Source organism: Hippopotamus amphibius, chromosome 4 (assembly GCF_030028045.1).
Source record: "Hippopotamus amphibius kiboko isolate mHipAmp2 chromosome 4, mHipAmp2.hap2, whole genome shotgun sequence".
NCBI classification, from domain to species: Eukaryota; Metazoa; Chordata; class Mammalia; order Artiodactyla; family Hippopotamidae; genus Hippopotamus; species Hippopotamus amphibius.
Genome location: NC_080189.1, coordinates 144,663,548 through 144,677,962, shown reverse-complemented (window position 1 = coordinate 144,677,962; position 14,415 = coordinate 144,663,548). Strand labels below are relative to the sequence as shown.

The following is a 14,415-nucleotide window of genomic DNA, read 5'->3' as shown; positions in this document are numbered from 1 at the left end:
TGTGTTGAAGTAGTGGATAGATGGATGATCGAGGCAATGATTTTACTTTTCCAGGAAGCAAACTAGAAGCTTCCAAGAAAGTCTTCAAAATTAGTTATTCTCTTTGACCCAGTATTCTATTTATAGGATAAATTCTTAAGGATATGAATATGTAAACAATTATTTGAATACAAAGACATTCAATGCAGCATTATAAAAGCAAAGAACTTTAAAATGTATTTATTAATTTATTAATATATATTTATTAATTTCAGAGATAAAATAGGCAGACAAAAACAAGTGTTTATAAATACAAACAGGTGAGAAAGACAATGTGAAATCTTGAAAACGTAAAATACAATTTAAAAAATAGCTGCTCGATAAATGAGCCGACTTGCGTCATTGACATTTGAAGACTAATTTAGTGAGCTAAAAATATTGTCCAAGGAAATCTCCAGGAATGTAGAAGAAAGGGGTAAACCATGGAAGATGGATCTAATAATTTCCCTTCCTTAGAGAAAAAACAGGACATACAGAGGAACGAAGATGGCAGTAGACTTTTTGTGAAAAACTGCACCAGCAGAAGACAATAACATCTCTAAAGTATAAGAAAAAAAAAACTGTCCACCTAGAACTTTATACCCTGAGAAAATACATTTCATAAATGAAGGCAAAGTGAGGACTGTTCGGGACGTTCAAAGCTGAAAGAATTCATCACCAGCAGAGCAGCACTGAAAAAAATGTCAAAGAAGTTTCTTTAGGCAGAAGGAAAATGCTATCAGAAGGAATTATGTATCTACCCAAAGGAATGAAGAGCACTAGAAATGGTAAATATATATGGGTAAATATAAAATACTTTTTTTATTTTTAAAATCTCTATAAAAGCTAATTGACTATTTAAAGAAAAACGTTTTATGAGGTTTATTTCATATATAATATATTTTACATGTTATATATTATAATAATATTAGTATACATTGTTATATATTATATATTACATTTTATTTATACATATATTTTTACATATTTATATAAAATGTGTGTATTGATATGTGTTGACAGCAACAGCATAAAGGCCAGGAAAGAGGATATGGAAGTATACTGTTGTAAGGCTTTTTCACTATACAAGTGACTTAATATTACTAAAGGGTAGACAATGGCATGTAAATAAATACGCTACAAGTATACTGTGGCAACCACTAAAAAAAGAGAAAAGAAAAGAGACAGGAGGAATAGCTAACATGCCAGTAAGGGGAGATAAAATCAAATCATAAAAAATAATCCAAAAAAAGCAGAAAAGGGACTTCCCTGGTTGCACCGTGGTTAAGAATCTACCTGCCAATGCAGGGGACATGGGTTTGATCCCTGGTCTGGGAAGATTCCACGTGCTGCTGAGCAACTAAGCCCATGGGCCACAACTACTGAGCCTGCGCTCTAGAGCCTGCATGCCACAACTAATGAGCCTACATGCCACAACTACTGAAGCCAGCATACCTAGAGACCACGCTCCACAGCAAGAGAAGCCACCACAATGAGAAGCCTGCACACCACAACGAGAGAAAGCCCACATGCAGCAACGAAGACCCAATACAGCCAAAAAAAAAAAAAAAGACAGAAAAAGAGGAAAAGATGGACAAAATAGAAGTTGCAAAAAAACAAAAACAAAACTAGGTCCAAAAAACAAGGTAGCCTAGAGGAATCAAGATGGCGGAGTAGGAGGATGTGCACTCACTCCCTCTTGCAAGAGCACCAGAATTACAACTAACTGCTGAACAATCATCGACAGAAAGACACTGGAACTGACCAAAAAAACACACCCCACATCCAGAGACAAAGGGGAAGCTACAGTGAGACAGTAGGAGGGGCACAATCACATTAAAATCAAATCCCATAAATGCTGGGTAGGTGACTCACAAGCTGGAGAACAGTTATACTGCAGAAGTCCACCCACTAAAGTGAGGGTTCTGAGCCCCACATCAGGCTTCCTAACCTGGGGGTCCAGCAACGGGAGGAGGAATCCCCAGAGAATCAGACTTTGAAAGCCAGTGGGATTTGATTGCAGGACCTCCACAGTACTGGGGGAAACGGTGACTCCACTCTTGGAGGGCACACAAAAAAGTGTGTTCACCAGGACCCAGGGGGAAGGAGAAGTGACCCCATAGGAGACTGAAACAGACCTACCTGCTGGTGTTGGAGGGTTGCCTGCAGAGGTGGGTGGCAGCTGTGGCTCACTAAGGAGATGGGGGCACTGGCGACAGGGGTTCTGGGAAGTGCTCATTGGTGTGAGCCCTCCCAGAGTCTGCCATTAGGCCCACCAAAAAGCCTGTAAGCTCCAGTGCTGGGTAGACTTAGGCCAAACATCCAACAAGGTGGGACACAGCCCCACCCATTGGCATACAAGCAGATTAAAGTGTCACTGAGCTCTGCCCACCAAATTGGATTAAAGTTTTACTGAGCTCCGCCCAGCCAGCCCAACCCACCATCAGTCCCTCCCATCAGGAAGCACCCACGAGCCTACTAGACAGCTTCCTCCACAAGAGGGAAGACAGCAGAATCAAGCAGTATCAGCAGTATTTCATCTTGTGGAACTGAAAACCACAGCCACAGAAAGACAGAGAAAATGAAAAGGCAAAAGACTTTTTATCAGATGAAGGGACAAGGTAAAATGCCAGAAAAACAACTAAATGAAGAGGAGATAGGCACCCTTACAGAAAAAGAATCAGAATAATGATGGTGAAGATGATCCAGGACTTTGAAAAAAGACTGGATGCAAAGATCAAAAAGTTGCAAGAAAAGTTTACCAAAGACCTAGAAGAATTAAAGAACAAACAAATAGAGATATGCAACACAATAACTGAAATGAAAAATACACTAGAAGGAACCAACAGCACATTAACTGAGGCAGAAGGACGAATAAGTGACCTGGAAGACAGAACGGTGATAATCACTGATGCAGAAAAGAATAAAGAAAAAAGAATGAAAAGAACTGAAGACAGCCTAAGAGACCTCTGGGACAACATTAAATGCACCAACATTCGCATTATAGGGGACCCAGAAGGAGAAGAGAGAGAGAAAGGACCCGAGAAAATACTGAAAGAGATTATAATTGAAAACTTCCCTAACATGGGAAAGGAAATGGCTACCCAAGTCCAGGAAGAACAGACAGTCCCAGGCAAAAAAACCCAAGGATAAACACGTCAAGACATATAGTAGTCAAAGTGACCAAAATTAAAGACAGAGAAATGTTATTAAAAGCAACAAGGGAAAAACAACAAACAACATACAAGGGAACTCCCATAAGGGTAACAGCTGATTTCTCAGCAGAAACTCTGCAAGCCAAAAGGGAGTGGCATGACATACTTAAAGTGATGAAAAGGAAGAACTTACAACCAAGAATACTCTACCCAGCAAGGATCTCATTCAGATTCCACAGAGATATCAAAGCTTTACAGACAAGCAACAGCTAAGAGAATTCAGCACCACCAAACCAGCCCTACAGCAAGTGCTAAAGGAACTTCTCTAAGTGAGAAGCATAACAGAAGAAAAGGACCTACAAAAACAACAACAAAACAATTAAGAAAATGGTAATAGGAACATACATATCAATAATTACCTTGAATGTAAATGGACTAAATACACCAACCAAAAGACACAGCCTGGCTGAATGGATACAAAAACAAGACCCATATATATGCTGTCTACAAGAGATCCACTTCAGACCTAGGCACACATACAGACGGAAAGTGAGGGGATGGAAAAAGATATTCCATTCAAATGGAAGTCAAAAGAAAGCTGGAGTAGCGATACTCATATCACATCAAATAGACTCTAAAATAAAAAATGTTACTCGAGACAAGAAAGGATACTACATAGAGATCAAGGGATCTATCCAAGAAGAGGAGATAACAATTATAAATATATATGCACCCAATATAGGAGCCCCTCAATACATAAGGCAAATGCTAACAACTATGAAAGAGGAAATGCAAGGCAAAAATAGAGACACAGATATAGAGAACAAACACATGGACACCAAGTGGGGAAAGCACGGAGGGTTGGGGGGGATGAATTGGGACATGGGGATACCAAATTTTACACTCTAAATATATGCTGTTTATTGTCTGTTAACTGTATCTCAATAAAAGTTCTTAAAAAAAAAGAAATCAATTACAGGAAAAAAATTGTAAGAAACACAAACACATGGAGGCTAAACAATATGCTATTAAATAACCAAGAGATCACTGAGGAAATCAAAGAGGAAATCAAAAAATACCTAGAGACAAATGATGATGAAAACACAATGATCCAAAACCTATGGGATGCAGCAAAGGCAGCTCTAAGAGGGAAGTTTATAGCAATACAATCCTACCTCAAGAAACAAGAAAAATCCCGAATAAACAACCTAACCTTACACCTAAAGAAACTAGAGAAAGAAGAGCAAACAAAACCCAATGTTAATAGGAGAGAAATCATAAAGATCAGAGGAGAAATAAATGAAATAGAAACAAAGAAAACAATAGCAAAAATCAATAAAACCAAAAGCTGGTTCTTTGAGAAGATAAATCAAATTGATAAACCTCTAGCAAGACTCATCAAGAAAAAGAGGGAGAGGACTCAAATCAATAAAATTAGAAGTGAAACAGGAGAAGTTACAACAGACACCACAGAAATAAAAAGCACTATAAGAGACTACTACAAGCAACCATATGCCAATAAAATGGACAACCTGGATGAAATGGACAGATTCTTAGAAAGGTATAACCTTCCAAGACTGAATCAGAAAGACATAGAAAATATGAACAGACCAATCACAAGGAATGACATTGAAACTGTGATTTAAAATCTCCCAACAAACAAAAGTCCAGGACCAGATGGCTTCACAGGTGAATTTTATCAAACATTTAGAGAAGAGCTAACACCCATCCTTCTCAAACTCTTCCAAAACATTGCAGAGGAAGGAATACTCCCAAACTCATTTTATGAGCCCACCATCACCCTGATACCAAAACCAGACAAAGATACTACAAAAAAAGAAAATTACAGACCAATATCACTGATGAACATAGATGCAAAAATCCTCAACAAAAGACTAGCCAACAGAATCCAACAACACATTCAAAGGATCATACACCATGATCAAGTGGGGCATATATTGAAGAATCCAGGATTCTTCAATATATGCAAATCAATCAATGTGATACACCATATTAACAAATTGAAGGATAAAAACCACATGATCATCTCCATAGATGCAGAAAAAGCTTTTGACAAAATTCAACACCCATTTAGGATAAAAACTCTCCAGAAGGTGGGCATAGAAGGAACCTACCTCAACATAATAAAGGCCATATATGATAAACCCACAGCAAACATCATTCTCAATGGTGAAAAACTGCAAGCATTCCCTCTAAGATCAGGAATAAGACAAGGATGTCCACTCTCACCACTGCTATTCAGCATAGTTTTGGAAGTCCTTGCCACAGCAATCAGAGAAGAAAAAGAAATAAAAGGAATCCAAATTGGAAAGGAAGAAGTAAAACTGTCACTGTTTGCAGATGACATGATACTATACACAGAAAATCCTAAAGATGCCACCAGAAAACTATTTGAGCTAATCAATGAATTCGGTAAAGTTGCAGGATACAAAATTAATACACAGAAATCTCTTGCATTTCTATACACTAACAATGAAAGATCAGAAAGAGAAATTAAGGAAACAATCCCATTCACCATTGCAACAAAAAGAATAAAATACCTAAGAATAAACCTAACCAAGGAGGTAAAATACCTATACACAGAAAACTATAGACACTAAGGAAAGAAATCAAAGATGACACAAACAGATGGAGGGACATACCATGTTCTTGGATTGGAAGAATCAATGTTGTGAAAATGACTATACTACCCAAAGCAATTTACAGATTCAATGCAATCCCAATCAAACTACCAATGGCATTTTTCACAGAACTAGAGCAAGAAATTTTACGATTTGTATGGAAACGCAAAAGACCCCGAATAGCCAAAGCATTCTTGAGAAGGAAAGATGGAGTTGGTGGAATCAGGTTTCCTGACTTCAGGCTATACTACAAGGCCACAGTGACCTAGACAGTATGGTACTGGCACAAAAACAGAAATATAGATCAATGGAACAGGATAGAAGGCCCAGAGATAAAATACGGTCAACTAATCTATGACAAAGGAGGCAAGGATATACAATGGAGAAAAGGCAGGCTCTTCAATAAGTGGTGCTGGGAAAATTGGTCAGCTACGTGTAAAAGAATGAAATTAGAACACTCTTTAACACCATACACAAAAATAAACTCCAAATGGATTAAAGACCTACATGTAAGGCCAGACACTATAAAACTGCTAGAGGAAAACATAGGAAGAACACTCTTCAACGTAAGTAAGAGCAAGATCTTTTTTGATCCACCCCCTAGAGTAATGGAAATAAAAACAAAAATAAATAAGTGGGACCTAATGAAACTTCAAAGCTTCTGTACAGCAAAGGAAACTATAAGCAAGACGAAAAGACAATCCTCAAATCGGGAAAAAATATTTGCAAACGAATCAACAGACAAAGAGTTAATCTCCAAAATATATAAATAGTTCATGCAGCTCAATATGAAAAAAACAAACAACCCAATCAAAAAATGGGCAGAAGATCTAAATAGGCCTTTCTCCAAAGAAGACATACGGATGGCCAAGAGGCACATGAAAAGCTGCTCAACATCACTAATTTTTAGAGAAATACAAATCAAAACTACAATGAGGTATCACCTCACACCAGTGAGAATGGGCATCATCAGAAAATCTACAAACAGTAAATGCTGGAGAGGGTGTGGAGAAAAGGGAATGCTCTTGCACTGTTGGTGGGAATGTAAATTGATACAGCCACTATGGAGAACAGTATGGAGGTTCCTTGAAAAACTAAAAATAGAGTTACCATATGACCCAGCAATCCCACTGCTGGTCATATACCCAGAGAACACCATAATTCAAAAAGACACATGTGCTCCAATGTTCACTGCAGCACTATTTACAATAGCCAGGACATGGAAGCAACCTAAATGTCCATCAACAGATGAATGGATAAAAAAGATGCGGTACATACATACAATGGAATATTACTCAGCTGTAAAAAGCAATGAAACTGGGACATTTGTAGAGACATGGATGGACCTAGAGACTGTCATACAGAGTGAAATGAGTCAGAAAGAGAAAAACAAATATCATATATTAACACATATACGTGGAATATAGAAAAATGGTACACATCAACCAGTTTGCAAGGCAGAAACAGAGACACAGATGTAGAGAACAAACATATGGATACCAAGTGGGGAAAGCAGGAAGGGTTGGGGAGGAATGAATTGGGAGATTGGGATACCAAATAGTACACTCTAAATATTGCAGTTTATTGTATGTTAACTGTATCTCAATAAAAATTCTTTAAAAAAAAAAAAGGTAGCCTAATTAAACCCAGCTTATCAATAATCATATTAAACTAAATGGCCAACAGCACAATTTAAATGCAAAGATGGTCAGATTTGATACAAGAGCAAGAACCAACTCTATGCTATCTTCAAAAACAAACTTTAAATATAAAGACACACATAAATTAAAAATAAAAGGATGGGGGCTTCCTAGGTGGCTCAGTGGTTAAGAATCTGCCTGCCAATGCAGGGGACACGGGTTCAATCCCTGCTCCAGGAAGATCCCACATGCCGTGGAGCAACTAAGTCTGTGTGCCACAACTATTGAGCCTGTGCTTTAGAGCCCATGAGCCACAACTATTGAGCTCATATGCCACAACTACTGAAGCCCATGCGCCTAGAGCCCATGCTCCACAATAAAACAAACCACGGCAATGAGGAGCCCGCACACCACAACAAAAAGTAGCCCCCACTTACTGCAAGTAGAGAAAACCCACGTGCAGCAATGAAGACCCAGCACAGCTAATTAATTAATTAAAAAAAAATAAAAGGATGGAACAGGATATACCATGCCAACATTAATCAATATGGAGTAGCCATCGTAGCTGAACAAAGGAGACTTCAGAGTGTATCACAAGCATCATCACCATTAGCAGCCAAAGCTATAGCAAGGACAGAAATAAAAGATTATATTGAATCCCTGCCACCCTTCCCGCCTGCATGAAATTCAGATCCCCGGAAGGAATCTGACGGTCATGCTGAATCACACCCCCACTCTTTGGGAAAGCAGGTCCAGATGACTGAGGGCCTCACAGAGTCACATAAAATTGAGATGGGCAGCTTCACAAAGCATAGATGCAAAGACACTGAATAAAAGCAGCAGATGTGTACTACAGTTCAGTGCTCAGGGACTGGCTACTTTCCTAACACATCACACAGGTGTAAAGCATAGCAAGGCTATGGTCCCATCCAAGAACCACCTGACAGTGGTAGAAGAGAATGAGAGGAGTTTTTAGGTGCTTATTAGTTCTGAAAACAATGCACAGTAGTCTCTCCTTATCCATGGGGGATAGTTCCAAGACCCACAGTGGATGCCTAAAACTGTGGATAATACCAAACCCTATATATCAATATTATTTGTAATCTCTAAACCCTATACATACATATTCCCCTATACATACATATTGTGGTATGACAGCAAAACTAGCACAAATTTCCTTTTTCCTCTTCACAATTACATGGATAGAAAATTTGTTCTTACCATTAATCTCAGCGATCTCAGTATATGGCTTTTTTTTCTTATTAAGTCTGAACTTTCACCTTTTCATATAAAGGAAGCCCTTTCTGGCTTCCCTTTGGCACATCTGAATTGCCAGCATCACTACTTCTGTGCTTTGGGGCCGTTATCACGTAAAATAAGGGTTCCTTGAACACAAGCACTGTGATACCTCAACAGTCAATCGAGACCTCTACGAAATGACTAACACACGGAATATACTGGACAAAGGTATGATTCATGTCCTGGGCAGGAAGGAGCAGGACTGGTGTGGGACTTCACCACACTACTAAGAATGACACACAATTTAAAACTTACAAATTGTTTGTTTCTGGAATTTTCCACTTAATATTTTCAAAACACAGTTGATCACAGGCAACTGAAACCATGGAAACCTGAAACCTTGGATAAAGAAGGACTCCTATATCACCTTTTATCCAGGAAATGACGCTCCAAGAGAAGGAATGAAGAAATAAATGTTCCCCAGAATTTATCAGCATAAACTTAAAATGTGGAGAATCTCAAGAGTGAAAAAAGGTGCTAACGTTGAATCCAAGTTTTCAGTAAAGAAACAAAAGGTGATTTTACAACCTCCTACGCATTATACTCCAATGGACTTACTGAAATGTTCTTGTTATCCTTCGACATTTCCCCCCAAAATGTTCTTCCAAAAGTATAATCGAAATCTTATCCCACCATGTATAGTTGGGAACTCTCGTCAAGCTAGAGTGTCTCAAACCACAGATTACTGGAACTAAAGGGGAATTTCGGGACTTTCTAGTCCACCCTCTCTCCCACAGGCACAGAGATAACCACAGCACTCACAGATGACCTTCAGGACAGACTGGTTGGCCAATTGATTTGATACATACTGATTTAGCTTAATTGACAAATGTCTTCATAACTATTTAAAAAGAAACATTTTGCATTTAGCGCATTTTACAATGTAACACACACACACAGACACCACTAACACCACCCATCACCCCCCAAAAGAAGCACAAATCCCCAATATTTCTCTAGAAGGGGATCTACTAGTTACAGGGGTTGTTCAGTCTAAGGGTTGTAGAAGTTTGCCACCTACTGACCTTTCGCTGAAGTACCTTGTCCTCCATGAAATGGAGCTTGAAAACAGTGATGCCAGTGACACACACTGAGGCTGTAGCCTTTGGCAACTACTTCCCAATAAAATGTAAAGTTTTTTGTTTTTGTTTTTCATTTTCTTAAAAAGTAATCTGATAGGGAGGAGCATCAAAGCTCACAGATCCCACTTGAATATTAAAGTGTTCGTGTCCATCTGAAGGCCCTCTGCTGGCCATTCTCATTATCTGTACTCCTTAATGTAAAAAAAGAAAGAAAGAAAAAAAAGTGAAATCAATCACAAAAATTGGGGGACAGTGAAGATTTTTTTCTAACATCTCTGCTTGCAGTCCTCTCACCCGACTCCAGCATTTCTCTTTACTGCTCACGTTCATCACTGGGGTTTGAGGCAGCTGCCAGGAATTCCTTATTACCCATTTCTGGAAAACAGGGCAAAAGATATGGCCCTGACCTTTTGTCTTGTTCTGAACTGGCTTCAGAGTTTTTCCATTATTCTTTGCAAAGTTCCTGTTATCTAGCTTTTGACTTCTTTCCTAACTTACTGTTTCAGAGGTGGTCCTAAAAATAGGCTGTAATGGACATACCAAGGCTTTAAAATACTATCTAATTACTAACAGACTGGGAGCTCATAAAGGCAGACACATTACACCATCCTCAGTTACTACACAGTGATCCCCTGCAGACCAGGCTGTGAACGCGTCAGAGCAAGACGTATGACCCACGGAATGCTGAGGGCAGAGTCTGTCCCACTATTTATTCTCCCTTCCCCACTCCCATTTTTACTTTTCCCCATCCCTATTTCCTCTTAGGAATCTATTGGGCTTCTCTGCCATCTCTTTCCTCTACCCTGAATGCTACAATCATCCTTGTCAATATTGGAAAATAAAATCTGTATTTATTTGCTTAGGGATAGGGTGACCAGAGGATTTTTGAAATCCCTTATGGACATCCGATTCTATGGTGATCAATCAATCCACGGCAGAGCTTATTTAAAACATATTAACCCACATATGAATGAGCTGATAGTTTTTTCAGATAAATGAAAACTAGTTAATAAGAATTGGCCTGTAAGAATTATGACTTGTGAAGGGATATGATTAAAATGATAATAAAACTGACCATTAGCAAAAGAGCATGGAAGTTCAAAAACTAGGAATAAAGAGATTATAGTAGATACAGACTAGAAAAAGTATTAGCAGAGCCAGAAATCCTTGAATTTTGGGTGACAGTGTGCCACAGTTTCTCAATCTAAATGCTAAGACATTAAGAGAAATCCTTGATAAGACACAGCTACATCAAACTCTGAGCAGAAACTGACTGTTTCTGGTAGGGATTTAAGTTTAACCTAAGTTTTGTAAGTACCTTAAAATATTCCAGAATAGAACTAACTCCCAATGAGCACCTATCACGTTGCTTCTCTATTGCTGCCTATAAAACCACGCCAATATTCAGTAGTTTCAAATAATCATTTATTTGCTCAAATTTGGCAGTTTGGGTGGGGCTTGGTAGGACAGCTTATCTCTGGGCCACATGACATCAGTTTGGGGCACTTCTCTTGGTCCTGGAGGATCTGTTCCGAGATGACTCTCTCACATGGTTGGCAAATTGTTGTTGGCTGTTAACTGGGGACTGTCAGCCCAGGGCTTCGTTTCTCTTCAATATGAATCTCTCTCCCTGTGGCGGCTTGGGCTTCCTTATGGCATGGCAGCTGCTTCCAAGAAGGAACTGGAAGCTGCCAGTTTCTTAAAGACTGGACTTGAAACTGGCACAGTGTCACTTTTGCCACATTCAGTTCATCAAAACAGTCAGAGGCCTAATCCACTTTAGGCCAGATTCAAGAGGATGAGCTTCTATACCTACAAACTCTTTGTTACTCTCTCCATTGAGAGATCAGTGTGTTTCCCCATCCTTTTGAATCTTTACATAATATTACATAAAATATTATATATTCTATGTATAAATATATAGAAATGACATATATGTCATTTATTTTCAAAACATTATGAAGTGGTAATCAGTTTTTCCACTTTTAAAATTTTCCCCTAATTTTCATATGTACAAACTCAGCCTCAGAAATGTTAAGTATCTTATACCGACACCAGGAAATCAAGGGGGAAGGGAGGTTGGGCTAGGATGAATTGGGAGATTGGGATTGATATGTATACATTAATATGTATAAAATAGATGACTAATAAGAAAAAAATATCAAATTGTACACTTTCAATGCATGTGGTTTATTGTATGTCAACTATATCTCGATAAAACTTTTTAAAAGGAAAAAAGAGAAATATTAAGTACTTTGACTAGTATAATGTAGAGAAATAAGAAAAAAGAACTGAAGATGTTTTCCTTTTTTTTAACCACCCAAGACCACTTGTAACTTCTGCTTTACACAGAACCCCTGAAGAAAAGAGAAGCAAAGAGGTACAGGAAGAGAAGGCACAAGGAGAACTGCAGAGACTGTCAACAGAGTTTTTCCTCCGAACATGATGCTAAGATGTAAGCTCCATGAGGATAAAGGTTTCTGTCTGGTTTCTTCAATACTAGAGACCCAGCACGAGCCCAACACAACTGTTTCACAAACATCTGTTGAATGAATGAGCGACTATGTGGTATGAAAAGACCACTTCAAGTTTTAATGCAGCTTAACATATTAGAAGAGGATTTGAAATTATCCAAAACTTTTTATAAGTAAAAACAAAATTAAATCAAAAATAAAAAGGCAATCTCTAAATACTGAAAACATAGGAATACAAAATTAGTGGCATAACCACACAGAGAATAATTATTTCAGGTAACTGTTAAACACAGCATTTTGACTCCACATCTTGTGTGGAATATAAGATGAAAGCCTAAAGAATAAAAGAACCATGAAGGAAACAACTGTATCAGTTATCTTACTGATAGTGGTAATATTTGACACCATCATATATATGTTGTAAAATAAGACAAATAGATAATTACGAACCAAGCTTTTCAGAATAAAAGACAGATAAATGTAAAACGTAAAATCAAAGTTCAGGAAAACTCTAAACTCTAAAATTTGAATTGGAAATTTCAATATGAATACATGTTTTTTTTCTTTAAATATATATATAAAATTCCTAGCTGTATCCATTAAAAATGCCCAGAAACAATAAAAATCCAGTAGCCAAGAGCACCACCGCCACCCATATTGTGTTCTCTAAAGACCATTTCCGATTAAAAAGAATCAGGGCTGCTTGGAGAAATGACAAATTCCAGTAAAGAGCAGGAAAGTGCAAGATGATCCTGGATCATTTTGTTGTGCATGAAAGCAAGAAAATTATCAAATACTATTGATATCATGTTTAAAGGTTATAGTAGCCATGTGAAGCAGTTTCCCCCTGGCCCATTCGAACATGGAAAAAAAAAAACTGCAATGGATTAAAATATGAAATATATAAAAATCTGATAGTTCAAAAGATGAACATACTGATCACCCTAGAGATTTCTAGCACACTAACTCATTATTATTAAAATTGGTAAATAACAGGCTAGAACTAGCAATTAATCCTGCCTTTCTTATACAAATTAGATTTCAGCATAATCAAATAGTTGATAAAAGAAAATTCTTCTTTATAGAAACATTCCCACTAATAAGTACCACAGAATGTTAGAATGACACCATGTTGCAACCCCTAATGAAACAATCGATCTAAGCAATAAACACCAATGGATACTAAATCTAGGTGGAAAGCTGGTGGGAGTTTTGTAATCAGGGCAGGCTGACACCACCTGAACCTACTGACAAACCTTTTTATTATTTTTTTAAAGTACATATCAATAATTGTAAAGGGTCTAAGATTTTATTCTATTTGCAAACTAACAAATTATCCTGCCACGATTTCATGGAAGCTAATGGTTAATTTGCTGTCAACTTGACTGGACCAGGGGGTGCCCAGATATTTCTGGGTGTGTCTGTGAGGGTGTTCCTGGATGAGAGGAACATTTGAATCAGCAGATTAAGTAAAGCAGACTGGCCTCCCCAATGTTGGTGGACGTCACCCGATCTGTCAAAGGCCTGGATAAAATAAAAAGATGCTGTCTTTGAGCTGGGACATTGGTCTTCTTCTACCTTCAGACTTAGAGCGAAACTTATAACACTATCAGCATTTTTGCTTCTCACGCCTTTGGACGTGGACTAGAACGTTCACATTTTGTTCTCCTGGATCTCTAGGTTGCTGACTGCAGATCTTGGCGCATCTGGAGAAGCCACACTAATACAGAAACCAAGGACAGTCTGTTACAGCAATAGCAGTAGAGTATCATCATTTTCACACTGATTCCCTCAATTCTAACAGAGTGACACAAAGAGGGTCAGATGACCCTTACATGTAGTGGATTGCATTAGAGGAAATGAACCCCCAAACTTAGGGAATTCTAATATTTTATCCTATACAAGAAGCTTGCTTGTCCTTTGCTCTAGCGAAAGACACCAGCTCTTTCTTCCAAGACTGTTCACCACATAAACATCCTTGAAAAGATGATGCAGACAAAGGGCTGCCATCTAGCCTCGACACCCCTGCCCAATTCACTCACGTACGTTCACGCCCACTGCCCAGGCTCTGAGGAAAGTGGAATCGCCTGAGTCAGGAGGTCTGG

General features: G+C 38.3%; 1 protein-coding gene across 1 annotated transcript in view; it reads right to left on the bottom strand.

The window, feature by feature from the left end:
* Window positions 1–329: 329 nt before the first annotated feature.
* The window catches only part of NAA30 (N-alpha-acetyltransferase 30, NatC catalytic subunit), a 52,508-nt gene continuing 38,422 nt past the window's right edge, over window positions 330–14,415 (bottom strand). The window contains exon 5 of the mRNA XM_057732289.1: window positions 330–710. Coding sequence (XP_057588272.1) covers window positions 675–710 — 36 coding nt within the window. The 3' untranslated portion in view covers window positions 330–674. The remainder of the gene's footprint in view (window positions 711–14,415) is intronic.